This window comes from Piliocolobus tephrosceles, chromosome 10 (assembly GCF_002776525.5).
Source record: "Piliocolobus tephrosceles isolate RC106 chromosome 10, ASM277652v3, whole genome shotgun sequence".
NCBI lineage: Eukaryota > Metazoa > Chordata > Mammalia > Primates > Cercopithecidae > Piliocolobus > Piliocolobus tephrosceles.
In genome coordinates, this window is record NC_045443.1 from 53236870 (window position 1) to 53264580 (window position 27711).

Here is a 27711-nt window from a genome sequence, read left to right on the forward strand (position 1 = left end):
GCTGGTTTCAAAGCTCTCTATGTTCTGGTATTTGTGTACTCTGCTAGGTCCAAGAGGGATCTTGAAGTAGCACTAAGAAAGGATATGAAGTTAATGAAATGGCCCAAACCCCCGCCTGGAGCTGGTCCCTGGGGCAGGTGCAACAGGCAACAGGCATTGGGAACGGGAGAGACAGGACAAGATCATGCTCTGCTCATGCCAAACTCCACGATCTCTCCTCACTCACAAGTGTGGCCAGCAACTTCAACATGTCTGTTTTCTTTTTTTGTTTGTTTGTTTTTTGAAACAGGGTCTTGTCTCACTCTGTCACCCACGCTGGAGTGCAGTAGTATGATCACAGCTCACTGGAACCTTGACCTCCTGGGCAATCCTCCCACTTAGCCTCCTGAGTAGCTGGGACCACAGGTGTGTGCCACCACACCTGGCTAATTTTTAAAATTTTTCATAGAGACAGAGTCTCACTATGTTGTCCAGGCTCGTCTCGAACTCCTGGGCTCAAGCAATCCTCCTGCCTTGGCTTCCCAAAGTGCTGGGATTACAGGTGTGAGCCTCTACACGGAGCCCACTTCTGTTTCCAGAGAAAAACTCTTTTCTTTGCCCCAATTACCTCCAGGAGAAGCAGGGTTTCCTGTTCTGTCCACTCACGAGTGGCACTGGCTGCAGCTTTGCTCTGCAGGGGAAACACAGGCAGGTCAGAAGAGAGGAGCCTGTGACCTCTGAGGAGTGAACATTCTCTACCCCTAAAGTCGGCCCCCACCTCCTACCTTGGAGGGAACATTCTTTTTTGTGTACATGTCTGTGCGCAGCCCAAAGTTTTGCATGTCTGTTGGTTTCTCTTTGCCTTTGTCAGGAAAGTTGAGCATTTGTTGGGAAGCAGAGGTCTGCTATTTGTGGAGGGAAAGAAAGAGGTGAGTACAAGTGACCGCTGGGAGCCAGGGGCTGACAGAGAGAAAAAACAGACAGAAGGAGCTTCTTTCCCAAAGCCAGGGACACCCCTGGGTGGGACTTCCTCCCTTACTGCTGTAGTTCCTCTGCTCTCATGTCTCTTCTTCCCGGGCAGGGGCCCCCCAATAAAGGGGCAAATGAGCAGCCCAGCAGGGTCTGCACCCCACCTACCAGCTCTGGCTTGCCCTTAGCCGTCTCTGGCACCAGGTCATCCAGCTCTTTGCCCTTTCGCCCAGCCTTGGTATCAGCATCAACCTGGCGGCCCTGGGGGACAGAGCTTGGCGTCATGGAGGCTGGGCAGGAAATGACCAGGCCAAGGCCCTAGAGGCCTCAAGACCAAATGCTGGGCGGCCCGCAAGCTCTGGGGGCCCTCATGCCACTGTTCCATGTTCCCTTCATGATTAGTAAGACATGTCATTGGCATGATATCCATATATATTCACATTATCTTTACAGGTTCTCTTAGGAGCTGGACAATTATGTTCTAATCCTAGATTTGGTACTCTGTGACCTTGGGCAAGCCACATAACCTTCTTCCTAAATTTTATAATGGATGAAGTGGAAATGGAAAAAAAAAAAAAAAAAAAGAAAGTGATAATTATGAGGCAAAAATGAAAAAATGTGGCAAAGATGACAAAGTTTAAAAATTTCATGCAAGTTAATTTTAAGCCATTTTTCTCTATCTATTGAATCCCCTACATTAGCCTGTCTGCTCCTTGAGTAAAAGGATAATCTCTTCTCCCTCAGCAATTACAGCCTTAGGTACAAAGGCTAAGAGAGGGTGCTAAACACATGGGGCTGATTCCTGTGGCCCTTTGCATCCCATGGAAAAGGAAGAAGCCTCAAAACACTCCTGAACCATTAGCCTAAAAACCAGAAAAAGAAAAGTTCAAAGAAGCCCAATCTTCCCAACCTCGCCCCGTCCCCATAGCACCTCACCCTACCTGAGGGGTCTTGGGCTGCAAAGGCACCAGCCCTGATGGTGTGTCAGCCAAGACATGGAAGTGAGAGGTAGGTGGAGGCCCCATTGGGGTTGGTCGACTCTCAGCATCCACCTGGTAGTTAATAAGACCCCACTGTTCTAGGAAGGCATGGACCCTGTGCGGAGAGAGGCAGAGACAGTGTCACACGGATAGCCAGAAAGGTGCACGAGGAAGAGGAAAACTGGGGGTAGAAGTTGGGGCATAAACCCCCTCCCCACCCAACCCCGGCCTTTTCCTCTGTTCATTGTACTCCTTAGGAAATTTTACCTATTCCAGTTGTTCATTTACCACCTAAATGCCAGTGACACCCAAGTCTACATCTCCAGCCTGGGCCAATCTCTATATCCATCTACCTACTGAACATTTCTTCCTGAATAGCTAGTAAAACTGAACCAGTTTCTTTTTTTCTTTTTTTTCTTTGCCTTTCCTCCCTCCCCCTTCCCTCCCTCTCCCTCTCTCTCCTTCTCTCTCTCTCTTTTTTTCTATCCCTGAGAGGCTGAAGTGCAGTGGTGTGATCACCGCTCACTGCAGCCTCCACCCCCAGGGCTCAGTGATCCTCCTATCTCAGCCTCCTGAGTCACTAAGACCACAGACACGTGCGACCATGCCTAGCTAATTTTTTTGCATTTTCTGTAGAGATAGGGTTTTGCCATTTTGCCCAGGCTGGTCTCGAACTTCTGGCCTCCAGCGATCCTCCCACCTTGGTCTCCCAAAATGTTTAGATTATAGGCATGAGCCACTACACCTGGCCTGAACCAGTAGCTTTCAATTACACACGTGCTCCTTCTTTGTCCTATATTCTACACTTCAGAGAATGCCACTGCTAATCCCTCAAGTCATTCATTCCCAAACCTGTACTTCACCTTTCTCTAGAGGTGTTTTTTTCTGCCTGCTCCTCTATGTTCCTTGCTGGCATCTCTACTGTTGTCAAAACACATCCATAGGCAGGCATCCTCATGTACCCCCTTCCCCTCAGCCACAAGACCCACCTCATGATGGCACAGACATCACCCGCTAGGTTTCGGCGACAGGCGGTAGAGGTAAGATACTCTTGGGGGTTCAGTCGGTAAGTGTCAATCATAAAGTTTCGATAGGCCAGGTAGCTTAGAAGAGAGAGAAAGAAAAAAAAATAAATGTTTGTTAAAGGGCTAAAGGAAAAAATGGTAAGAGAGCTAACGACTTCTCCTGCATGATAAAGGTGGAAAAAAGTAGATTATTTGACCCAATACACTGAGTGCCTGCTATGTGCTAGATGAAAGGGTTTCAGATAGGTCTTACTTTTCCTTGATGGTGTTTTCTTTAAGTGAATTATCTCCTTGGCTATGCTTATGGATATTTCATACAATTTTTTTTTTTTGAGATGGAGTTTCACTCTTGTTGCCCAGGCTGGAGTGCAATGGCGTGATCTTGGCTCACAGCCACTTCCGCCTCCTGGGTTCAAGTGATTCTCCTGCCTCAGCCTCCTCAGTAGCTGAGATGACAGGCATGTGCCACCACGGTGGGATAATTTTGTATTTTTAGTAGAGACAGGTTTTCTCCATGTTGGTCAGGCTGGTCTCGAACTCCTGACCTCAGGTGATCCTCCCGCCTCAGCCTCCCAAAGTGCTGGGATTATAGGCATGAGCCACTGCGCCTGGCCATTTTATACAATTTTTAAACGAGGAATTAGAAGTTAAGAAAAAGTGCCGGGCGTGGTGGCTCACGCCTGTAATCCCAGCTCTCAGGGAGGCAGAGGCGGGAGGATAGCTTGAGCCCAGGAGTTCGAGACCTGCCTGGGTAATACAGCGAGACCTCGTTCTCCACAAAAAGGAAAAAAAAAAAAAAGACAAAAAAAAAAGAAGTTAAGAAAAAGTACTCGGGCCGGGCGCGGTGGCTCAAGCCTGTAATCCCAGCACTTTGGGAGGCCGAGACGGGTGGATCGCGAGGTCAGGAGATTGAGACCATCCTGGCTAACACGGCGAAACCCCGTCTCTACTAAAAAATACAAAAAACTAGCCAGGCGAGTTGGCGGGCGCCTGTAGTCCCAGCTACTCGGGAGGCTGAGACAGGAGAATGGCGTAAACCCGGGAGGTGGAGCTTGTAGTGAGCTGAGATCCGGCCACTGCACTCCAGCCTGGGCGACACAGTGAGACTCCGTCTCAAAAACTCAAAAAAATAAATAAATAAATAAAAGAAAAAGTACTCATTTCCAAACTCAGATGTTAATAAGGAAGTCCTTATTCATGCACACAGCTAGTCAGCATAACATGGTAAAAAACATATGTTTTGAAGAAAAGACCTAAGTTCAAATCCCAGTTCTACCATAAGGACCTTGGCAATTTACTTCGATTTTTTTAAACCTCAGTTTCCTCATCTGTAAAATGGAACATCCGTTGAGAATGAGAGGGCTATAGAGTACTAGTACAGTGCCTGGGGCACTGTAGGGGCTAAAAAAAATGGCGGCTATTATGTGGTACAGTGTAAAGTTTCAGATCATGGGCCAAATTAAAGGATTCAGATCCTGGTTTTACTTACTAGCTCTGTGACTTTATGCAGGTGACTTGACTCCTCTGTACCCTATCTGTCAACTGAAGATGATATCTACCTCTAAGGTTGACGTAAAGATTAAATTACTCAAAGTGTGTAATTTAGGATAGTGCCTGGGAGATACTAAGCTCTCAACAGATGTAGGCAATTATCATCATTTACTATATTTTTTTTCTGAGATGGAGTTTCACTCTTGTTGCTCAGGCTGGAGTGCAATGACGTGATCTCGGCTCACTGCAACTTCCACCTACAGGGCTCAAGTGATCTCTTGCCTCAGCCTCCCAAGTAGCTGGGATTACAGGTGTGTGCCACCACACTCAGCTATTTTTGTATTTTTAGTAGAGATGGGGTTTTACCATGTTGGCCAGGCTTGTCTCGAACTCCTGACCTCGTGATCTGCCCCCGCCTCGGCCTCCCAAAGTGCTGGAATTACAGGCGTGAACCACCGCGACAAGCCCATCATTGACTATTTTTTTTTTTTTTTTTTGAGATGGAGTCTTGCTCTGTCGCCCGGGCTAGAGTGCAGTGGCCGGATCTCAGCTCACTGCAAGCTCCGCCTCCCGGGTTTACGCCATTCTCCTGCCTCAGCCTCCGGAGTAGCTGGGACTACAGGCGCCCGCCACCTCGCCCGGCTAGTTTTTTTTTTTTGTATTTTTAGTAGAGATGGGGTTTCACCGTGTTAGCCAGGATGGTCTCGATCTCCTGACCTCGTGATCCGCCCGTCTCGGCCTCCCAAAGTGCTGGGATTACAGGCTTGAGCCACCGCGCCCGGCCCATCATTTACTATTTTATACCAAGAGTTCAGTTCCTACTCCAACCCTGCCTGCATGTCATGTTGAATTCATTTCACCTGATCACTACTTTCTTTTCACACATACTGCTTTCTCCAGGAAGAGAAGAGAGAACCATAGCAAGCTATGAGGAAAAAACATGGAGGGACCACTAGAGAAGGCAAGCTAGGAATAGCTAGGAAGAAAGCTATTGGAATAGCTGTGGAATAGCTAGGAAGAAAACTTGTTCAGTTCTCAGTCTCACCCACCTCATCAATGGGGTTATCTTGACGTATTCCTAACCAAAGAAGATTGCCACGTCTTATCCAAAGCCAAGCAGGTTTGGCCTGAGGTAAAATCTTTTTTTTTTTTTTTTTTGAGACGGAGTCTCGCTTTGTTGCCCAGGCTGAGTGCAGCGGCGGAATCTCGGCTCACTGCAAGCTCTGCCTCCCAGGTTCATGCCATTCTCCTGCCTCAGCCTTCCAAGTAGCTGGAACTACAGGTGCCCGCCACCACGCCCGGCTAATATTTTTTGTATTTTTAGTAGAGACAGGGTTTCACTGTGTTAGCCAGGATGGTCTCCCATCTCCTGACCTCGTGATCAGCCTGCCTCAGCCTCCCGAAGTGCTGGGATTACAGGTGTGAGCCACCACGCTCAGCTGGCCTGAGGCAAAATCTTGAAGGAGATGAAGACTTCTGAGCCCCAAACCCATAGTTTTATTTATTTGTTCATTAACTTTTTTTTTTTTTTCTGAGACAGAGTCTCGCTCTATTGCCCAGGCTGGAGTGCAGTGGTGTGATCTTGGCTCACTGCAACCTCTGCCACCTAGGTTCAAGTGATTCTCCTGCCTCAGCCTCCAGACTAGCTGGGACTACAGATGCGTGCCACCACACCTGGCTATTTTTTTTTTTCCCCCCAGACAGAGTTTCACTCTTGTTGCCCAGGCTGGAGTGCAGTGGCATGATCTCGGCTCACCATAACTTCCGCCTCCCATGTTCAAGCGATTCTCCTGCCTCAGCCTCTGTAGTAGTTGGGATTACAGGCATGTGCCACCATGCCCGACTAGTTTTGTATTTTTAGTAGAGATGGGGTTTCTCCATGTTGGTCAGGCTGGTCTCGAACTCCCCACCTCAGATGATCTGCCCACCTGCACCTCCCAAACTGCTGGGATTGCAGGCATGAGCCACTGTGCCTGGTCTTTTTTGGTATTTTTTCTTTTTCTTTTCTTTTTTTTGAGACGGAGTCTCGCTCTGTCGCCCAGGCTGGAGTGCAGTGGCCGGATCTCAGCTCACTGCAAGCTCTGCCTCCCGGGTTCATGCCATTCTCCTGCCTCAGCCTCCCGAGTAGCTAGGACTACAGGCGCCCGCCACCTCGCCTGGCTAGTTTTTTTTTTGTATTTTTTAGTAGAGATGGGGTTTCACCATGTTAGCCAGGATGGTCTCGATCTCCTGACCTCGTGATCCGCCCGTCTCGGCCTCCCAAAGTGCTGGGATTACAGGCTTGAGCCACCGCGCTCGGCTTTTTTGGTATTTTTAATACAGACGGGGTTTCACCATGTTAGCCAGGATGGTCTCGATTTCCTGACCTTGTGATCCACCCGCCTCAGCCTCCCAAAGTGTTGGGATCATAGGCGTGAGCCACAGTGCCCACCCTTGTTCGTTAATTTTTTTAGATATGGGGTCTTGCTGTGTCAGCCAGGCTGGAGTGCAGTGGCATGATCATGGCTCAGTGTAGCCTCAAACTCCTAGGCTCAAGCAACCCTCCTATTTCAGCTTCCCAAGTAGCTGGGACCACAGGTATGCCCCACCATGCCCAGCTAATTTTTTTTTTTTCATTTCCTTAGAGATGGGAGTCCTGCAATGTTGCTAACGCTATTCTTGAACTCCTGGCCTCAAGGAATCCTTCTGTCTCAGTGTCCCAAGTAGCTGGGATGATTTACAGTCGTGAGCCACCGTGGCTCCTACACTTCTTTCCCAGAGAGCCCTCTCCATCCCTTAATTTATATAAACTGGTCTTCTACTAGTTCCTTCTCTTGTTTTTCTATGAAAACCTACTCTCAGGAACCAGCCTGGTAATAGTAATTTACACTTTAATCAAAGCTATTACTTGTGCTAGGAATATCTGCAGTATAGACAATATCAGTAATATGGATTTAAAGGCTCTATACCCTGTTAAAAAGAATTTGAGGCATTAGAGTAAGTACTTGTTATATATAGAACACCCTTGGGCAAATCCTAAAGAACATGTGTCTACATGCTAGGCCAGGGCTGCCTAAAGGCAGATATTGTGTCTTTGTAAGCCTAGCACAGTGCCTGGCTCATGGAAGGAGCTCAAGAAATGTTTGCTAAACTGAATGTTACTGGATCAGGAAGGGTGAATGGGGGGACAGGAGGGAGAAAGAGAATCATGAGCTGAGATTTCCTTACATCTCTGGAGTCTTGGACTTGTTCTTGCCGTTGAAGAACTCAGGGAGAGCCCTCCGCTCAATGGCATGAACGCTGTAAGAGAAGCCAGAGTGGTTTCAGAAGAAGGCACTGTTGAAGGGATGGGGGCCCCAAGGGAGGAAAAGTCTAGAAGGCAAAGAAGGAAAAGAGCTCGAAATTGCTGGAGTTAGAAGCTTGGGGAGAACATCCCACAGGGCTGTAAGACTCAAGAGGACACCAGGAGCTCCCCTAAAACTAAAGTGTACTCTGGTCTATCTGGCTGAGGAAAAAATAACTTATTTGGAGGAGGCAGGGAAAAGAACAGCCTGTTGACCCCTGGAGGCAGGGAAATAAGGACTCAGTGCGAAGTTGGGGACAACCATACCTATTGTAGTCAAACCAGGCAGCATAGCTGGGAATGATGATGTGGTGGGTCTGTTCAGTCACGTTGTCCTCATGCAGGTCTGGATTCTTGGTCTGTTCTCCCTTGTTCCCGGTACTGTTCTCATCCTCATCCTATAAGTATGGAGGCTGCTGGACACTCAGCATTCCTGTTTTCTCCCTAGCAACCCTCTGCTTCTCCCACACCCCAGGAATGTGGACACTACAGATAGGTGATGGGACTGAGCAGTCATGGGCCCCAGGACTCTGAAAGGGTCAGAGTTTTGAACAACAGCTAGAATTAGTCTATGGTGGGTAAAGTCTGGGCATTGAAAAGTTTGGGCAGAATGAACTCTATAACCACAAATCAGAATCACATAGAGAGGTAGGGCCTCTCTAAACTGGCTCCACCTTGCCCGTCGTCTCCATGCTTTCATCTTCCTGTTCATCTGAAAGACAAAGACCAAGATGTAAAGCTGGAGCCTCCCAAGAGGCAAGAAAGCCCTACCAAAAGCCTATCAGGTTAGCAAAAAGGGAGCAGCTGAGCCCTCCCCTCCCCTTGGCTCTGACTGCCTTGCCCAAGAGGCTCCTGTCTTACCTAGGTCAGTCATGGTGCCGCCTTTGACTGGGGCCGACTCTGAGTCTTTCTTTGTGTTGACTGCCAAAACAGAGAGTCATTTTATTAGACAGATTTTGCCTAATTCAAGCCTTCAATTTAATAGTTACGGATATCCTACTTTCTCCAAAAATTTTCTTCATCTGATTGCAAAATATAGTAATTCTCTCCAGTCACAATTATTCTAGGGCCTGAAACTTGCTTGCTACTTCTCCAACCAAAAATTAGCTTATTTCTCTATGTACATTCATTAATCATTCTTGTCTGTGATAGGTCTTTATCTCCATCTATGTATCTGTAAGCTTTTAATGGTCTGATACTGAGCCTGACCAAATCACTCTGTGGAGGAATGGTTGTTAAACATTTTTGAAAGCATACTTTCCTCAACTGAATTCACATGCATATGCTCAGGAGCAAACATAGAGAGGAGAGCTGATTGATGAGGAGGTGGAAGCCAGAACTCTTCTTGGTGGCACCCCTAATCCTACCCCTGAAACACACGTCTGGAATACCTGGGGTGAATCTATAGAATACAGACTGTAAACCAGCATTGGTGGAGCAATGGTCTCCAAAGTGGGGTTCTAACATAGGATGCAAAAGATGATCCACTGCAACTCAGGGAGAGAATACAGAACTTCTCTTCATGTTTTTGTACTGTTTTGTTTTTCTGAGACGGAGTCTCACTCTGTCACCCAGGCTGGAGTGCAGTGGTGCGATCTTGGCTCTCTGCAAGCTCCGCCTCCCAGGTTCAAGTGATTCTCCTGCCTCAGCCTCCCGAGTAGCTGGGATTACAGGCGTGTGCTGCCACACCAGGCTAATTTTTGTATTTTTAGTAAAGACAGGGTTTCACCATGTTAGCCAGGATGGTCTCGATCTCCTGACCTCATGATCCGCCTGCCTCAGCCTCCCAAAGTGCTGGGATTACAGGTGTGAGCCACCGTGCCTGGATACTTCATGTTTGTTTTTATCATTTTTTACATTTTTCAATTTTTGAGATATGTTTGTGTTTTATAACGTTCCCACAGTAGTGACTTAATAGTACATGTACAGGCCGGGTGCAGTGGCTCATGCCTGTAATCCCAACACTTTGGGAGGCCGAGGCGGGCGGATCATGAGGTCAGGAGATCGAGACTATCCTGGCTAACACGGTGAAACCCCGTCTCTACTAAAAATGCAAAAAATTAGCCAGGTGAGGTGGTGGGTACGTGTAGTCCCAGCTGCTTGGGAGGCTGAGGCAGGAGAATGGCGTGAACTCGGGAGGCGGAGCTTGCAGTGAGCCAAGATCACGCCACTGCACTCCAGACTTGGCGACACAGCGAGACTCTGTCTCAAAAAAAAAAAAAAAAGTAGTGTGTAAAATATCATCTAGTATGATTATGATTATGTAAAAACTAACTTGTGGATCCTGTAGACTGGGAGGTGGACCTGAGAAATCAGCTCACTCGGGGTTTGGCAAAGGAGAATCAGGATGGTGAGTGGGAGTGGATTCCAGGAGCTCAGCCTGGCCTGTACCTGTTTTGGGAAGTGTCACCTCTTCTACATTGGGGACTGGTGAGGGCTCGTCCATGTCCTTTGTGAGGTCTTCTTGCTCCTCTTCTCTGTGGCCACGCTTTGACTTAGTGTAAGGTGTTGAGGGACTGGGAAGGAAAGAGAGTGAAAGAGAACTCAGTCATCCTTGGACAAGGAGTTCCTGGAAGTTGAAGTTCAAGGGAAGGGAAGTGACAGAGAATTCCAAGGGTAGAGCTGAGTACAAACAGAAACCAGTAATTACAGAGTAATTGGAAATGGCAAAGGCTTTTCATTTGATAAAGCTCTCTTTAAATTTCTAGTGGGGCCAGGACCAGAACTAACAACTGAGTAGCTAAAGATCTCCTCATCGGCCGGGCGCGGTGGCTCAAGCCTGTAATCCCAGCACTTTGGGAGGCCGAGACGGGCGGATCACGAGGTCAGGAGATCGAGACCATCCTGGCTAACACGGTGAAACCCCGTCTCTACTAAAAAATACAAAAAACTAGCCAGGCGAGGTGGCGGGCGCCTGTAGTCCCAGCTACTCGGGAGGCTGAGGCAGGAGAATGGCGTAAACCTGGGAGGCGCAGCTTGCAGTGAGCTGAGATCCGGCCACTGCACTCCAGCCCGGGCGACAGAGCGAGACTCCGTCTCAAAAAAAAAAAAAAAAGATCTCCTCATCTTCCCTCTCAGGACACCTGCAGTATTACGGCACACCCAGGTCAGGACCAGGTGGTTATAGGAAGGGATTTGTCTTTCCTTCCTTCAACATGATGTGGAGAGAATGGTGAACTCGGGGGCAGGCTAGGGGCTGGCACACCCTTTCTTAGCATTTTTCTTCTTCGCTTCTGGGGTTGGTGAAGGAGAGGGGGAGCGCTTCCTCTTCTTATAGTTTCCTCCCTTCTTGTCCCGTCGATCTGAATCTGGGCTGTTCACCTATAGGATGGAGAATCAGGACAAATGTCAGCCTACAATCCCCAATGAAGATTTGTTCTGAGACTTATGCTAAGGGCGCCAGGAAAAAAGAACAGGATTTGTCACCTCATCTGTCAATGTCTTGGCTGAAATCTTCTTTCGGCGGGAGACAGGGTTTTTGTCATCATTTACTTCGTAGTCTTCCTCATTCATCCATTCATTGAAGGTGTCGGTGTCCAGGATCCACTTTGCATGAATCTAAAGTACAAAGGCAGATCATGCTGCAGAGAAGCCTAGAAGCCACAGCTCTGTCTGGGGACCCTTAATAGAAAAAGCCCAAGGGCACACGAGCCTCTGTTTCACTTTCCAAGAGTAGACTGCTTCTGGCATTCTTTTTGGGAAAGAGAGGGTACAAGAAAAGCTCACCTTCCTAGGTTTCTCAGGAGTTGGAGCATCTTCCACAGATGCTTCAATTTCACTCGCTGGGATCCATGTGTCATAACTGCCATGGGAAATTGAGCATACAGTAGAATCAATGGGCTAGAATTGTGGAAAAGTGAAGTGCAAATCTTTTATCCTTTCCATTTACAGAAAGTACTGGGTTGGCTTATTTTTTTGGTATTCTATTTATTATAAAGAAGTAAAAGCACATTACGAAACATTTCAAAAATAGAGAACAAAAAGAATTACCCTTACATAACTACTCTTGACACATGCATATATGTTGTTTCACAGTAATTTTTGTTTTGTTTTGTTTTTCTGATACGGAGTCTTGCCCTGCTTTGTCGCCCAGGTTGGAGTGCAGTGGCGCAATCTCGGCTCACTGCGACCTCCACCTCCCAGGTTCAAGCGATTCTCCTGGCTCAGCCTCCTGAGTAGCTGGGATTACAGGTGCCTGCCACCACGCCTGGCTAATTTTTATATTTTTAGTAGAGACAGGGTTTCACCATCTTGACCAGGGTGGTCTCAAACTCCTGACCTCATGATCCACCCACCTCGGCCTCTCAAAGTGCTGGGATTACAGGCGTGAGATACTGCATCCAGTCGGGGTTTTTGTTTTTGTTAAGACAGGGTCTCTCTTTGCTGCCTAGGCTGGTCTTGAACTTCCAGCCTTTAGTGATCCTCCTGCCTTGGCTTCCCAAAGTGCTAGGATTACAGGAGTGAGCTACTGTGCCTGGTCCACAATTTTGTTTTTACATAATCATAATCATACTAGATGATATTTTACATGCTACTTTTTTTTTTTTTTTTTTCTGAGACAGGGTCTTGCTCTGTTGGCCAGGTTGAAGTGCAGTGGTACAATCATGGCACAATGCAGACTCAACCTCCTGGGCTCAAGTAATCCTCCCGCCTCAGTCCCCCAAGTAGCTAGGAGTACAGGTGTGTGCCACCATGCCCAGCTGATTTCTGTATTTTTTTTTGTAAAGACAGGGTTTCACCATGTTGCCTAGGCTGGTCTCAAACTCCTGGGCTCAAGCAATCTGCCCGCCTCAGCCTCCCCAAGTGCTGGGATTATAGGCATTAGCCACTGCACCTAGCCTACGTGCTACTTTTTGTTTTGTTTTGTTGAGACCGTCTCGCTCTGTCGCCCAGGCTGCAGTGCAGTGGTGTGATCTTGGCTCACTGCAACCTCTGCTGCCCGGGTTCAAGCGATTATACTACTTCTCAGCCTCCCAAGTAGCTAAAACTACAGGTGTGCGCCACCACGCCCTGCTAATTTTTTTTTTTTTTTTTTTTGTATTTTTAGACACAAGGTTTCAGCATGTTGGCCAGGCTGGTCTCGAACTCCTAACCTCAGGTGATCCGCCTGCCTTGTCCTCCCAAAGTGCTGGGACTACAGGCGTGAGCCACCATGCCGGGCCTACATGCTGCTTTTTGCAACTATTAAGAATATTCACTTATAAATTATCCATGTTATTTTATATCACTTTAAAGTCTGCATAATAGCCCACTGAGTAGATATACAAATTTACTGATATACAAATTTTCCTACTGTTAGACATTTAGATTGTTTCTAACATTTACATATCAAAAATTATGCGGGGATAATCAATTCATACATAAAGCCTCAATTGTTTTAGCCCAAGGCTTACTCACTAAGTCCAAACCTCCCCCAAGACTGAGGTTCACTTAATAGGTGAGAGGAGAACAAATTAAGTGATCTAAAAATAACTCTGAACGAGTGGCTTCTTGCTCTGCTAGATGTTCCAGGGCTTCTGGGTCTGGCTCTTATACTTAAACCTGCCCCAGGAACCCATCCTCACCTGTCAGGATAGTAGCCCCAGTGCAGAAGAACCTGCTTATCCCTCTTCATGACTGGTCGTACCCATTCCTCTGGGGATAGAGGAAGAGAAGGGAGAGATATAAGCTAAAGAGGGACACACAAAAAATACTGTACATAAGCCCTAACTAATGCACTCTCCTGTTGTAGCAGGGGACTTGGAACTTAAGGTGGTAGGAGGATTCAAGATTGAAAGAAGAGGAGCCCAGGTACTGAATGGTGATCTTAGTCCTCTGCCTCCTAGTCCAAACCATCCACTCAAGTGGCCAGGAAAACCCAGGTCTCACCTTCTTCTAGATTCCCCGGGACAGGATACACAACATGGGAGGCATTGTTCTTATCCTCAGTGACTGTTCCCTAGATGGTACAAGGAGAAGCAGGTAAATTACGGTCCCCTCTGAATTACTCAAGGTTTAGCCACAGAGCTGCCTTCCTAATCATATTTTGCTTATAATAGTATTAAAGTTAGTTTGCATTCTCTAAGCACACACCAGCTAAGTGGCAGACGGAAACAGCTGGGATTGTGCTAATAATGGAGAAAAGTCAAAGAATTAAAAATTGCTACAAACAATCCTCTGAACAGATAATCTACACATGGGAAATTTAAAGTCAACTGTACGTCCTTATCAATGGCATCTGTTCATTATTATAAAGTTCTAAAGAGCAGGGATTTCATTTATCTGAAATCAAGCAATCTCTAGCTCAATAGAAGTGACTACTATTTTTCCCCAGGCCAACATAAGTCTCTAGGAACATTAATGCAAACCTGTCAGGACTGAAAAATGGGAGAAGCAGACAGAAAAAGACAGACTCAAGGCTTTACTCAAGTCTTTTTCCAAGTAGACAGAGCCACCTCTGAAGCAGAAAACATGGTAGTTCAGGGCTGCTGCTTGGTATAGAAAACATCAGGAAAAGAGTCATGGAGTTTCTGAAACCTCTCCTGACCAGACCATTTACCTGGTGTCTCTTGATAATGTCCTTTAATTTCCCTAGTAGTTTGGGCTCAATTTCTGGGCACAGAAAAATGTTAGGTCGAGACAGGCAATTATTCTGTGGAGAAAAGAAATAGAATGAGATTACGGGAAAGGAGTTTTTTAGATTCTCACTGAGGGAAGGGAGATAAATAGGGTATATGCCTATTACCTGCACCAAGGACTTCTCGATAGTCATAAACATTTCCACATTGCGGTCCATGCGTGATGGATTCTGGAAATCGTAACGCCGCCTTGTGAAGAGGCAATAATCTAGTGAGTGGTATAGCTCAGGTCTGCAGATGAGGTGAGGGCATGTGACTTTTTTGTTTGTTTTTTGAGATTACAAGTAGCTGAGATTACAGGTGCCCGCCACCATGCCCAGCTAATTTTTGTACTTTAGTAGAGATAGGGTTTCGCCAAGTTGGCCAGGCTGGTCTTGAACTCCTGACCTCAAATGATCCAACCACCTCGGCCTCCCAAAGTGTTGGGATTACAGGCATGAGCCACTGCGCCGAGTCATGACTTCTTAATATGGGAAATTAGGAGGCAAGCTTGCTTACAGCTATTGCCAAAATCACCTGGGATCTGAGGTTCACTGATCTCAACTCCATGAATCACTCTCTGTGCTTACTCCAAAGGGACAAAAAAAGGTTTGAGATGCCAACCTAAGAATCCCTTTTCCTCTACAAAACACACACTGATACTCGAGTACACACTCACTGTTGGCGACTGTTTTGGCTCTGACTCCCAACCATTTTTCTGACCTAACAAGTCAGGTCTACTGACCTAGCAAAATAAAGACTCACAAGAATTTCTACCCCAGAAAGACCCCAGGGAATCAAAAAGAGGGATTTTTTCTAAACTAAATGTAAGAAGAATAGAGAGAATCATCTCACCATCCCTGGTCACTCTTGAATTTGTAGGCAGCTGCAAGAATGTGGCACAAGGAGCCTCCCGCTTTGAAATCTAGGAAACATTTGATCTACAAAATCAAGGTATGGAAGAAGCATGTCAAGGTTCCATTGTAACTTCTATCATCACTTAAAATCCTTTCACAAAATCCCATGCTGAACTGATCTCCTTTTTTTTCTTTTTTTTTTTTTTTTTTTTTGAGACGGAGTCTTGCTGTCCCACCCGGATGTGGAGTGCAGTGGCCGGATCTCAGCTCACTGCAAGCTCCACCTCCCGGGTTCCCGCCATTCTCCTGTCTCAGCCTCCCGAGTAGCTGGGACTACAGGCGCCCGCCTCGTCGGTCACCCGGCTAGTTTTTTTTTTGTATTTTCTATTAGAGATGGGGTTTCACCGTATTAGCCAGGATGGTCTCGATCTCCTGACCTCGTGATCCGCCCGTCTCGGCCTCCCAAAGTGCAGGGATTACAGGCTTGAGCCACCGTGCCCGGCCTTCCTTTTTTTTCTTGAGATGGAGTTTCGCTCTTGTTGCCCAGGCTGGAGTGCAGTGGCACGATCTTGGCTAACTGCAACCTCTGCCTCCCAGGTTCAAGCAATTCTCCTGTCTCAGCCTCCCAAGTAGCTGAGATTACAGGTGCCTACCACCACACCCGGCTAATTTTGTTATTTTTAGTAGAGACAGCGGGGGTTTCTCCATGTTGGTCAGGCTGGTCTCCAACTCCAGGCCTCAGGTGATCCGCCCACCTCAGCCTCCCAAAGTGCTGGGATTACAGGCGTGAGCCACCGTGCCCAGCTCAAAGCTGAAATTCTTTAACCCTTGTGCCATTGCATCATGTGGCCTGCAAGAGGGGAGTGAAAGAAACCAATATACAGAAAGCACCACCTTGTGCTAACACTTTACTGGATTATCTCGGGTGCCATTATAGAAACCCTACATGGTAGGTTTACTAATCCCATCTAGAGATGAAGGAACCAAGACTCATGAATGCTGCCCAAGATCACACAGCCATCAAGTGGCAAAGCCAGGATTTGAACACAAGCCCGCACAAATCCAAATCTCAAGTCCGCTTTTAACCATGCCATGAGAGACTTGTGGACTGATCCCAGGCACTCTGAAATAATTTGTTGTACAAAGTATTACTAAGACAAAAAGAATGGTAAACTGGAGACTAGGCCAAGCCAATAATGCCCTGACCAGGGATAGGGATGGTAGAAAATAACCCAAATTTCAAAAATTACAAAATTCGCAAATCTTTTTTTAAAACACAACTCTCCAGTTTGGAGGACTCACCACCACCACCCCCCGCCCTCTCTGCTACTTCTGCACTCACCGGCAGTTTAGTGAGCGGTGCATTGCTGACATGTTTGCCAAAAACTTCTTCCTGAAATTGTAGTAACTGTACAACCAGGCTAGACAGGGACTTGTTGGTGGGTGGTTCAGCTTGTATATACTAACGGAGAAGAGGGAAAGGAAAGAAAAATAGATCTCAGATAAATTGTCCACTATCTCCCACATTTCTCCCCCAGGGGCTCTGGAAGTATCTGGAGCAAAGAAAATAGTGCCTTTCTCCCTATTTAGTCTCTACAAAGAAAATGGCAAAAGGGAGGCTCTGGACACCCGAACCAGGAAGCTGAAATTCTGCTGTCACCAGCCCAGATGGCCAGTGTTGGGGAGAACAGGGAAGCTTACTACTCTTCTTCAACTACACTCTGAAATTGGAGTTGCAGGACCCTATTATCTTGGCACCTCATCTTCAACCAACAGCACTGAGGGTTGTAAAATTCTGGAGGTTTATAGAGTTCAGGTCATGGAAGCAATACCTTTGGAGCTCTGAGAGACATTTCTTAGGGGAACTCTCTGTAAAGCCATGATTCCCCCTATAATGTAGCCTAACAAGAAGAGGTACAAGGAAGTGAAGGAGGGCAAGCTGACTGAGAGTGAGCTTGTGCATTTTGCTTCTGAAGACTGGGTATAAAGGTCTTCATAGGCCCTCCTAGACAGGAAGGGCCATCCACTCACCAGCCTGATGGAGAAGAGCAAGAAAACATCTACCCTGTCTGAGGAAACTGTATCCGAGACAAGTAACCCTGGCCCTACCTCAATATTTCCACACTTCGCTACCTAGTAGCATCCTAGCCTTCCATTCTAATTTGAACCTGAGCCAGGAGACTTTCTTTTTACCTTTTGACCCGTTTTCTCCCCCCTCATCACAAAGAAGACAGCGCCTCTCAGTGAGAGGTGAAAAGAGTAGATCTGTGAAGGGAAAGGTAAATGACAAAGAGCTAAGAGCATGGAAGCTGAACCAGGTCACAGTTGTCAATCCCCCCAAGGCCGGAGGCTAAGCCCCTAGCTTGATCTCCCTGCAAAAGGTCAAAGCAAGAGCCTCTCACAGGCATAGAGACAAGCCATAGAAATAGCAGCTATTTGTCAAGATTCTGACACCCAGAGAGACCCCAAGGGCAGGGCCAGGCTCATAACCAGGATCAGTAGGAAGTTCTCCTAAGCCACTAAGCACACTTCTGACGAGCTGCAAAGCCGGCAGGAAGAAATGGGGAGCTGAAAGAAAGCCACAAAGAGAACCCCTCTCTGAGGGTAGTGAGAAGAAGAGAGGCAGACCATTTCCAGGGAAAACCAGGCCTAGAGACAAAGACGACACCAGGAAGAGGTCTGGTAGAAAAGACAGGTAAGGATTCTTAAACCCTTTGTTCACTACCTTATGATCTCCAGTTATGGGGTTTGGGGGTGAGGGGCTAGAGATAGAACGCTTACACTAACCTCTCGACCCCAAACCCACAGTACTGCAAAGCTAGGTTGCAGGGTGACTTCATTGCAAAATTCAGGAAAGGTTTTGGAAGGGGTCGCTACCCAGGAACTCTCTATACCCCAGCTCCCTGAGAGATTCTGTTGCCCCTTAGATGAAGGTGGGGGATGAGCGGCGGAGACAGGTGATCCCTGGGTGGGGACCTTTTTCAAGCTGATGAGCAGCCAACGGCTTGCTCTGTGACTGTTTACCCTCCTGCTTTCCATCCTCTCTCTGAACATACACAAAGCACCCGGGAGGCCTCAGCCCCGCCGGTACCCGGCTCCATGGGGAGGTCTGGCGGGCACGTTCCGGGTTGCGGGGGAACCCATTGGGCACCCGGTCCACACCCGGCCGGCCGCCTCTCCCAGAAGAGCCAGGAGGGCGATGGCTGAGGGGAAGGTGGGCTAATGGCTCCGGGGCCTGCCGGGCAGTAGAGAAAAACAAGGGGCAGAGGGCGCAGCAGTGGGGGCGGGGGCTGGGCTCGGAGGCTGGGGGTGCGGGGAGAGGGAGGCTGGGGGAGGGGCGCGGGCGCGCGGGAGGGCGCGCGGGGGGCTGCTCCGGAGGCCGCGGGGGAGGGGCTGGGGCGCCTGGAGGGTGGGCAGGATCCCGGGGCTGCAGGGCCGCGGTCCCTTTGTCCCGCCCCCGGTCCCCGCGCGGCCCGGCCTGGCCCGCGTACCTTCTTGTAGTTCTTGCCGAGCCACAGCCGCACGTTGTCGAACTGGGTCACGGTGTCCGCGGCCTCGTAGTACTTCACGTTGGGGCCGCCGTCCTTCTTCCGCACCGCCATCTTCTCGGGCTCGGGCCCCGCCGCCGCCCGCCCCACTCAGCTCAGCTCCCGCCTCCTCCGCCTCCTCCTCCGCCCGCCTCCCGCCGCCTCCCGCCGCCGCGGCCGCCGCCTCCCGCCGCCTGGGCCGGCCCCGGTCCGCGCTGCGCCCCCTGCCGGCAGGCCGGGCGCGGCGGCTGAGCTCCAGGCGCGGGCCGACCCTGGCGGCCTACCCGGCAGCGGCGGCGGGAGCCTCCGGGGAGAAGGACTCTTCCTGGAGGGGGCGCCATTCTCCTGAGAGCCCTCTTACCAGACGCGAAGCCCTTCCCTCTCTTTGCCTCAGCCCGTTAGTGTCACCTCGCTATCCCACTCCAGGCGGCCGCCAGTCGCTGGAGCAGCCCCAACCCGTTGCCCCGAGTGGCCCTCACCTTGCGCATTCCTAACCCGACGGAGCCTCTCGTCCCCCAAAACTCCAAAACCCTTTCCCCAAGAAGTTCCTTCCTTCCATCCATTCCCAGCATCTCCCCATTTAAACTTTTCTGAGCCTCCCTCACCCCTCGCGCTTGTCCACCCAGCACTCCCCTCACTTGTTAACCCAAAAGTCCCCTAGCCGCCACCCTGGGGGCCCAGTGCCTTCCTCAACCGCTTCCTCCGCTGGCCTCGCTGTTGCCTCCTAAGTAGGTGTGAGCTCCTTGAGACTCCGACTCTTCGCTAGGCAGGAGACCCTCCTTCCCTGGGTCACCCGGTCCATCAGACTCTTTTTCTTTGGGTGGCGTAGATAGGAGGTAAGGAACCAAGGGGTGGGGAGTCCTCAGGTGAGTGCGCATCAGGGCCGGTACCCTGCTTCCGGTTCCCGCATGTATTCCCCGATTGCCGTGCGGACCCCTTCTGTAAGCGCGCGGCAAAATGCGGTTTTGGAAGTCACGGTGGCCGAGTGGTTAAGGCGTTGGACTCGAAATCCAATGGGGTTTCCCCGCACAGGTTCGAATCCTGTTCGTGACGGTTTTTATTTTTTTTTTTCTTTCTTCTTATTAAGACGGAGTCTCACTCTGTTGCTCAGGCTGGAGTGCAGTGGCGAGATTTCGGCTCACCGCAACCTCCACTTCCCGGGTTCAAGCAATTCTCTTGCCTTAGCCTCCCGAGTAGCTGGGACCACAGGCATGCGCCACCACACCTGGCTAATTTTTGTGTTTTTAGTAGAGACAGGTTCACCATATTGGCGAGGCTGGTCTCAAACTCCCGACCTCAGGTTATCTGCCTGCCTCGGCCTCCCAAAGTGCTGGGATTACAGGCGTGAGCACCGTGCCCGGCCTGACGGCGACTTTTTAAATCCCCCCGCACGACACGTAAAGGTAACACCAGTTCTCACACGTGTCTTTCGTGCACTTTCTCTCTCCAAAAGGAAGCCGCCAAAAGGTCTTACCCCTGTATTTGGGAGGATGGGAGTGATCTTGGGAAGCTTAATTATGTACGACTGTGTTGGCTGCTAGACTGTGAGGCATTTTCAGAATTTTAAAACTTCAGGCTTGCTGGGAGAGCTTTGGCACATGTCTCATTCTTTTGAGGGCATAGGGAAGGATTTGGTTGAAGGGTTACATTTTGTCTGGGAATGTGAGTGGCTTTTTTGCAATATTAGTCAAACCTAGAGTTTCCTCTAAATTTCATGACCAGAAGTCACACCCTGTAGGTCTAATTACACCGAAGACCCAGGAAACAGGGGATTCTCTCATCTGGATTTCCTTGAGGTGTACAGGGCTATTGAAACATCACTGCAGATCCAACTAGAGCCAAGTTGTGGGAAGATAATTCTCACTTTTTATTGAGTGCTTATTATATGCCAGGTACTGTTTTAAATTATCTATGTGTATTAACCAAGCGAGGAAATTAATCTCATCTTTAACCTTTAACCCTCTTATACTCATCTCACCCCATTTTTCCTGTCCCCTAATTTCTGATTGTGGGAGGATCTAGGCTGCTTGTTGAAGATTTTGTTGTTTGTTTTGGGGAGTTGTTTTTGAGACAAGGTCCTGCTCTGTCACCCAGGCTGCAGTGCAGTGGTGCAATCTCAGTTCACTGCAACCTCAAACTCCCAAGCCCAAGCGATCCTCCCTCCTCAGTAGCTGGGACTACAGGCATGCACCACCACGCCCAGCTAATTTTTTGTATTTTTAGTAGAGACAGGGTTCTGGGATTTCGCCATGTTGCCCAGACTGGTCTCAAACTCCTGGACTCAAGCAATCCACCTGCCTCAGTCTCCCAAAGTGGTGGGATGACAGGTGTGAGCCACCGTGCCTGGCCAAGGATGTTCTTTTTGTACTTCTCGCACAGCCTCTTGTCCAAAAAGAATCCCAAAGGGCAGGGGGCTCTAGGGTAATACATAGAGCTTTCTACACATTTATACCTTAGAGTTTCCCAGCTTCATACCACTGCTCAGGCTGTTCTTTCCAGCATGACCCTCACATTGCCTCCCTGCCCCTCACCATTAACACTTTCCAAAATCCTTTAGGCTCTTCCTCTTTGATGCTCTTGATCACTCCAGCTACCTATCAGTCTACCACCACCACCATTCACTGAATTGCATGCAAGGACTTTTCGCTTGATATGCTAACATAAAAATAAAATAAAAACAGGGCTGGATGTGGTGGCTACCTCCTGTAATCCCAGCACTTTGGGAGGCCGAGGCAGGTGGATCACGAGGTCAGGAGTTCAAGACCAGCCTGGCCAACGTAGTGAGACCCCCATCTCTACTAAAAATACAAAAATTAGCTGGGTGTGGGGCCGGGCGCCTGTAATTCCAGCCACTTGGGAGGCTGAGGCAGGAGAATCGCTGGAATCCAGAAGGCAGAGGTTGCAGTGAGCCAAGATCGTGCCACTGCACTCCAGCCTGGGTGATGCAGAGAGACTCTGTCTCAAATAAAATAAAATAAAAACACGTTCCATTTATTTTACCTTCTAAACATGTCTCAGATATGCTCACTTTTCTCAGGGGTGACTGCAGGCTGAGCTAGAGCCTTCATTTGGAAAGTAGTGGTATTTGCGAGCACCATACAAAGTAATATATAGAAAGCTGCACTCAAGCATCCACACTGCAGTCTGGGGCCTTAAACCCTTGCATGGCTGCTTTCTATGTTGCAGGATATGACCCCTTTTCTCTCACCACTCTTCCATATTCACTACATTCTGTCCACTGACATTCTTTTAGTTCCTGGTAGTTATTTAGCTTTGCTCATGGTGTTCTCTGTCTGGAATAATCTTTCTCTTCCACACTTTCTACTCATTCTCCACCTAAATGTTGGTTCTCCTGTGGAGTTTTCTCTGACCGCTTGTTGCCTACCACATCCTGTGCCCTCATCTTATTATGTGAAATCTTTCTTCCCCTGTGGCATATAAACACATTAAACACAGATAAGCCAGTCAGTTTAAAAAATTTTTTTGCAGCCGTATGCGGTGGCTCAAGCCTGTAATCCCAGCACTTTGGGAGGCCGAGACGGGCGGATCACGAGGTCAGCAGATCGAGACCATCCTGGCTAACACGTGAAACCCCGTCTCTACTAAAAAATACAAAAAAACTAACCGGGCGAGATGGCGGGCGCCCATAGTCCCAGCTACTCGGGAGGCTGAAGCAGGAGAATGGCATAAACCCGGGAGGCGGAGCTTGCAGTGAGCTGAGATCCGGCCACTGCACTCCAGCCTGGGCGACAGAGCGAGACTCCGTCTCAAAAAAAAAAAAAATTTTTTTTTGCATAAATGGGTGTTTTTTACAGTAGTTATGTGTACATGTTTTAATCTTCAGATTGGTATATAAGCTTCTTGAGAGTTAGGACTGTGTATTTTATTTATTTGCATCTTCTCTACAAGGCCTTATAGATGTGATCAACTATGTATTGAATTAATTTATAAAATCTCATATGCTCACCATTCTCCTTCCTACCAAATCCCAGTTTGCAGAGGCTCTCATATTTAAATATCTGGAGAGCCAAGACCAGAACTGACCAGCAGAGGGCAACCAACAACTATCTTGTGAAGGGAAGAAGGCTCCATGGTTTACAAAATGGAGGATCTGGACCAAGAAGGGAAGTATGGCAGAGGTAATTTGCTACTTGAAGATCATCCCTTTTATTGTCAAATTCTTCTCTTGCAACTTTTGTGGGTGAGAGGCCAAGGATTCAAACCTTCAGTATACAATAGACCATTTTAAATTTCTACCATCCCCATGTACCCACCCCATCTCCCCAATTCCTTCACCCTTCCTCTTCCACTCCAACAAATCCTATCTATTCTTTTACCTTTCTTTACCTTGCATGATCTGGCCCCCTCTCTCTCACCATCTCAAAATTCTTAACATATTTACATATCTCCCACTGGCATTCTTTAATTCCTGCTACAGTATGTGGCCTTGCATATTTTCCCTGAAGTAACCTTCTCCACTTAGGCCTGTAGTCCCACTCATTTAAACCTTGTAAGGAACCTTCCATAACTATCCTTCCCTAACACCTTCAAATTCCTCTCCTCTGGATCAATACTTCATGAATTCAGAACAAACAAAGCCCCACTTGCATTTGACACTTTCAAATTTCCACATTGTTTTCTACTTCCTTTTATTTTTCGAATAAAATGTATACCTTTCTGTCTCCAGTTCCATACTATCAGATACCCTGTCATCTGGTTTCTGCCTCCTGAAGTGTTTTGGTTGTTTTTTGTTTGTTTGTTTGTTTGATTTGAGACGGAGTCTTGCTCTCTCGCCCAGGCTAGAGTGCAGTGGCACAAGCTTGGCTCACTGCAACCACCACCTCCCAGGTTCAAGCAATTCTCCTGCCTTAGCCTCCCGAGTAGCTGGTATTACAGGTCCCTGTCACCATGCGCCTGGCTAATTTTTTTTTTTTTTTTTTTTTGTAGTAGGGACAGGGTTTCATCATGTTGACCAGGCTGGTTTTGAACTCCTGACCTCAAGTGATCCACCTGCCTCAGCCTCCCAAAGTGCTGGGATTACAGGCATGAGCCACTGCGCCTGGCCTCCTGAAGTTTTTTAGACATTAATAGAAACCACCGGACAAATTTAATAATCTCTTCTCAATCTCCATCCTTTCTGTGTTTGAAACAACATTGATTTCTTACTGTCCTTCAGAAACACTTCTTTTCTCCTCAGTATACTGCTTCTCCACCTCATTTGCTTTCTTCTTCCTCCTGTGGAATTCCACTAAAGCTTCATTTTTCTCCCAAGACAAAATCTCAGAGCCACCTTTCCAGGTATGTCCTCAGCTAAGCCATGGTCCTTTATCTCCAACTATCTACATCTCTACACAGCTGACCTAGTGTCACCTAATATGCAAACAAAGCTTCTCTTCCTCTCCCATAATCATCGTTCTGAACTTTTCCCATTTTTGTTGATACCGCTATTCACTCAATTCCTTCATTTCCAGCTCTAAGAATTAATTATCTGAAATTTTGTTTTCTCCCAAACCCATCATTAATTCATCAGTTGCTTCCCCTAGCACATCATCTTTTTTTTTTTTTTGAGACGGAGTTTTTGCTCTGTCGCCCAGGCTGGAGTGCAGTGGCCGGATCTCAGCTCACTGCAAGCTCCGCCTCCCGGGTTTACGCCATTCTCCTGCCTCAGCCTCCCAAGTAGCTGGGACTACAGGCGCCCGCCACCTTGCCCGGCTAGTTTTTTGTATTTTTTAGTAGGGACAGGGTTTCACCGTGTTAGCCAGGATGGTCTCGATCTCCTGACCTCGTGATCCGCCCGTCTTGGCCTCCCAAAGTGCTGGGATTACAGGCTTGAGCCACCGCGCCCGGCCAGCACATCATAATTCATGCCTGTTACAATGGCCTTCAAGGTGCCCCAGTTTCATCACACTGAAATCCACCCTACATTAGTGTGATTACACTGCTTTCTTCGTATTATTCCCCTGTCCAGGAACCTCAGTTCCCCATCTAAAGAAACACATGATCCTATTATCAACATACCCTATCTAAATTGCCCGTTTTTCTTACCCTTACATCTTTCCACTAAGATACCTTCCATCTAATCTGGCTGCTCACCTCCATGTGACAGCCCCATGCCTGCCATCCCTTATGAAGTTCCTTCTCTTTACTAATTAGGTAATCTCACCCTATAATGATCTTTTCAGCAATACATTATTAGATCTTAAAAGTATTATTATTTTGCCTGGACGCGGTGGCTCACGCCTGTAATCCCAGCACTTTGGGAATCTGAGGTGGGTGGATCACCTGAGGTCAGGAGTTTGAGACCAGCCCGGCCAACATGGTGAAACCCTGTCTCTACTAAAAATAAAAAAAAAAATTATCCAAGTGTACTGACTCATGCCTGTAATCCTAGCTACTTGGGAGGCTGAGGCATGAGAATCACTTGAACCCCAGAGGCACAGGTTGCAGTGAGCCATGATCGCACCACTGCACTCCAGCCTGGGTGACACAGTGAGACTTTGTCTCAAAAAAAAAAGTGAGTCTTGGCGGGGCGCAGTGGCTCACGCCTGTAATCCCAGCACTTTGGGAGGCTGAGGCAGATGGATCACGAGGTCAGGAGATCGAGACCATGGTGAAACCCCGTCTCTACTAAAAATACAAAAAACAGCCAGGCGTGGTGGCAGGCGTCTGTAGTCCCAGCTTCTTCAGGAGGCTGAGGCAGGAGAATTGCGTGAACCCAGGAGACGGACCTTGCAGTGAGTCGAGATCGCGCCACTGCACTCCAGCCTGGGTGACAGAGCAAGACTCCGTCTCAAAAAAAAAAAAAAAAAAAAAGTCTCACTGTGTCGCCCAGGCTGGAGTGCAGTGGTGTGATCACAGCTCACTGTAACCTCTGTCTCCAAGGGTCAAGGGATTCTCCTGCCTCAGCCTCCAAGTAGCTAGGATTATAGGTGCGGCCACCACACCAGCTTATTTTTGCATAGTAGAGACAGGGTTTTACCATATTGCCAGGCTGGTCATGAACTCCTGACCTCAGGTGATCTGCTCGCCTTGGCTTCCCAAAGTGCTGGGATTACAGGCATGAGCCACCGGGCCTGGCCTTAAAATTACTTTTATGTAACTAACCTTTTTTTTTTTGAGACAGAGTCTCACTTTGTCACCAGGCTGGAGTGCCATGGTGTGATCTCGGCTCACTGCAACCTCTGCCTCCTGGGTTCAAGCGATTCTCCTGTCTCAGCCTCCCAAGTAGCTAGGATTACAGGCGTGCACAAGCACACCCAGCTAATTTTTGTATTTTTAGTAGAGATGGGGTTTCACCATATTGGCCAGGCTGGTCTCAAACTCCTGACCTCAGGTGATCCACCCACCTCAGATTCCCAAAGTGCTGGGATTACAGGCATGACCCACCGCGCCTGGCCTGTTCTTGTTTTTTAAGAGATGGGTCTTACTCTGTTGGCCCAGGCTGGAGTGCAGTGGCACAGTCATAGCTCACCATAGCCTCTGGGCTCAAGCAATCCTCCTGCCTCAGCCTTCCAAGTAGCTAGGACTACAGGCATGCACTGCCATGCCCAGCAATGGTATCTCTTTATTAAAACTTGTTGGGATGACTCAATTAATGTCTAATGTTTAAAATAGTGCCTCACAGTAAATAATCTCGCCATTACATTTCTTTATTGCCAGTGTCTAATCCTGTTCAGAAGTTAGCCCTGATGATTCCTTTACAAAGCCTTCCTTCCCACATTTCACCAGATATGTAGTTGGCCCCTTTCCTCCCCATTGTCCCATTGTACTTAGTCCCTATCTATTAGCAACATACTATTCTGTATTTCCCATTATTTGTTATTCTAGTGTGTGTCACCTACAATGCTCCAAGTTCCTTTAAAGTCTGTTCTTGCCTTTTTTTTTTTCTGAGACAGTGTCTCACTCTTGACATCCAGGCTAGAGTACAGCGGCGCAAACACAGCTCACCGCAGGCCTCATCTCCCACACTCAAGAAATCCTCCCACCTTAGCCTCCCAAGTAGCTGGGACCACAGGCATGCGCCACCATGCCTTTTTTTTTTTTTTTTTTAAATAGAGACAGGGTCTTGCCATGTTGCCCAGGCTGTCCTCAAACTCCTGTGCTCAAGGAATCCTCCCACCTTGGGCCCCAAAGTGCTGAGATTACAGTTGTGAGACACTGGCCCCTTTTAAGTCTTATTTCTCAATTATTTATATATCTCAAATGCTTGGTACTATGTCTAACACATGACAGGTGCACCATAAATGTTGGCTGAATCTAATCAGTTACTAAAACCTGTCAATTTTTCTTCCCAAATGTCATTCTGCTTCCTGCAATAGTTCAAGCCTGTATCCTCTGCTTCATTGAATTACTACAAAGCTTACTGACACTGCTGATACCAGTTTCTTACATTCTTCCCATTCTTGTATTCTTTCAGTTTCTTGTATTCTTTCCAGAGTAATGGGTTGGAAGTCATTCCTCTTCTCAAAAACTTACCAGTAAAGTCCAAATTCCCTAGCATGCATTCAAGGCCTTCCAATAATTGGCCCCAAATTACTTCTAGTCTTATCTTCCATTATTTCCCTTCATTATTCATCTTCCAATAAACTCTGTGCTCCAGATTACTTTGGTCTCTGCCTTCTTCAACATTTTCTTCACCCTTTTTTTTTTTTTTGAGACAGTTTCACTCTTGTTGCCCAGGCTGGAATGCAATGGCGTGATCTTGGCTCACCGCAACCTCCGCCTCCCAGGTTCAAGCGATTCTCCTGCCTTAGCCTCTGAGTAGCTGGGATTACAGGCATGCACCACCGCACCCAGCTAATTTTTTTGTATTTTTAGTAGAGACGGGGTTTCTCCATGTTCGTCAGACTGGTCTCGAACTTCTGACCTCAGATGATCTGCCCGTCTCAGCCTCCCAAAGTGCTGGGATGACAGGTGTGAGCCACCATGCCCGACCCTCTTGTTTTTTTTTTTTTTTTTTTTTTTT

At 48.0% G+C, this 27711-nt stretch overlaps 1 protein-coding gene and 1 non-coding gene across 5 annotated transcripts in view; one reads left to right on the plus strand and one right to left on the minus strand.

Annotated features, from left to right (window-relative positions):
* The window catches only part of SMARCC2 (SWI/SNF related, matrix associated, actin dependent regulator of chromatin subfamily c member 2), a 29367-nt gene extending 10225 nt beyond the window's left edge, over positions 1 to 19142 (minus strand). Inside the window, exons 1-20 of one of the 4 annotated variants that reach the window (XM_026454651.2) lie at positions 18711 to 19142; positions 16562 to 16681; positions 15218 to 15303; positions 14491 to 14572; positions 14305 to 14397; positions 13635 to 13704; positions 13331 to 13400; positions 11493 to 11568; positions 11193 to 11324; positions 10972 to 11087; positions 10158 to 10282; positions 8628 to 8687; positions 8441 to 8478; positions 8034 to 8164; positions 7652 to 7723; positions 2918 to 3031; positions 1890 to 2043; positions 1117 to 1209; positions 765 to 884; positions 608 to 670 (exon numbers count right to left, since the gene is read on the minus strand). In XM_026454651.2, coding sequence (XP_026310436.1) covers positions 608 to 670; positions 765 to 884; positions 1117 to 1209; positions 1890 to 2043; positions 2918 to 3031; positions 7652 to 7723; positions 8034 to 8164; positions 8441 to 8478; positions 8628 to 8687; positions 10158 to 10282; positions 10972 to 11087; positions 11193 to 11324; positions 11493 to 11568; positions 13331 to 13400; positions 13635 to 13704; positions 14305 to 14397; positions 14491 to 14572; positions 15218 to 15303; positions 16562 to 16681; positions 18711 to 18821 — 1926 coding nt within the window. In that variant the 5' untranslated portion in view covers positions 18822 to 19142. The remainder of the gene's footprint in view (positions 1 to 607; positions 671 to 764; positions 885 to 1116; positions 1210 to 1889; positions 2044 to 2917; positions 3032 to 7651; positions 7724 to 8033; positions 8165 to 8440; positions 8479 to 8627; positions 8688 to 10157; positions 10283 to 10971; positions 11088 to 11192; positions 11325 to 11492; positions 11569 to 13330; positions 13401 to 13634; positions 13705 to 14304; positions 14398 to 14490; positions 14573 to 15217; positions 15304 to 16561; positions 16682 to 18710) is intronic. The other 3 variants (XM_026454652.2, XM_026454653.2, XM_026454654.2) reach the window with 3 other exon arrangements.
* A 575-nt stretch (positions 19143 to 19717) lies between these two features.
* TRNAS-CGA lies at positions 19718 to 19799 on the plus strand. The gene has a single exon. It is a non-coding gene; the product is annotated as a tRNA-Ser (tRNA).
* Positions 19800 to 27711: the final 7912 nt, after the last annotated feature.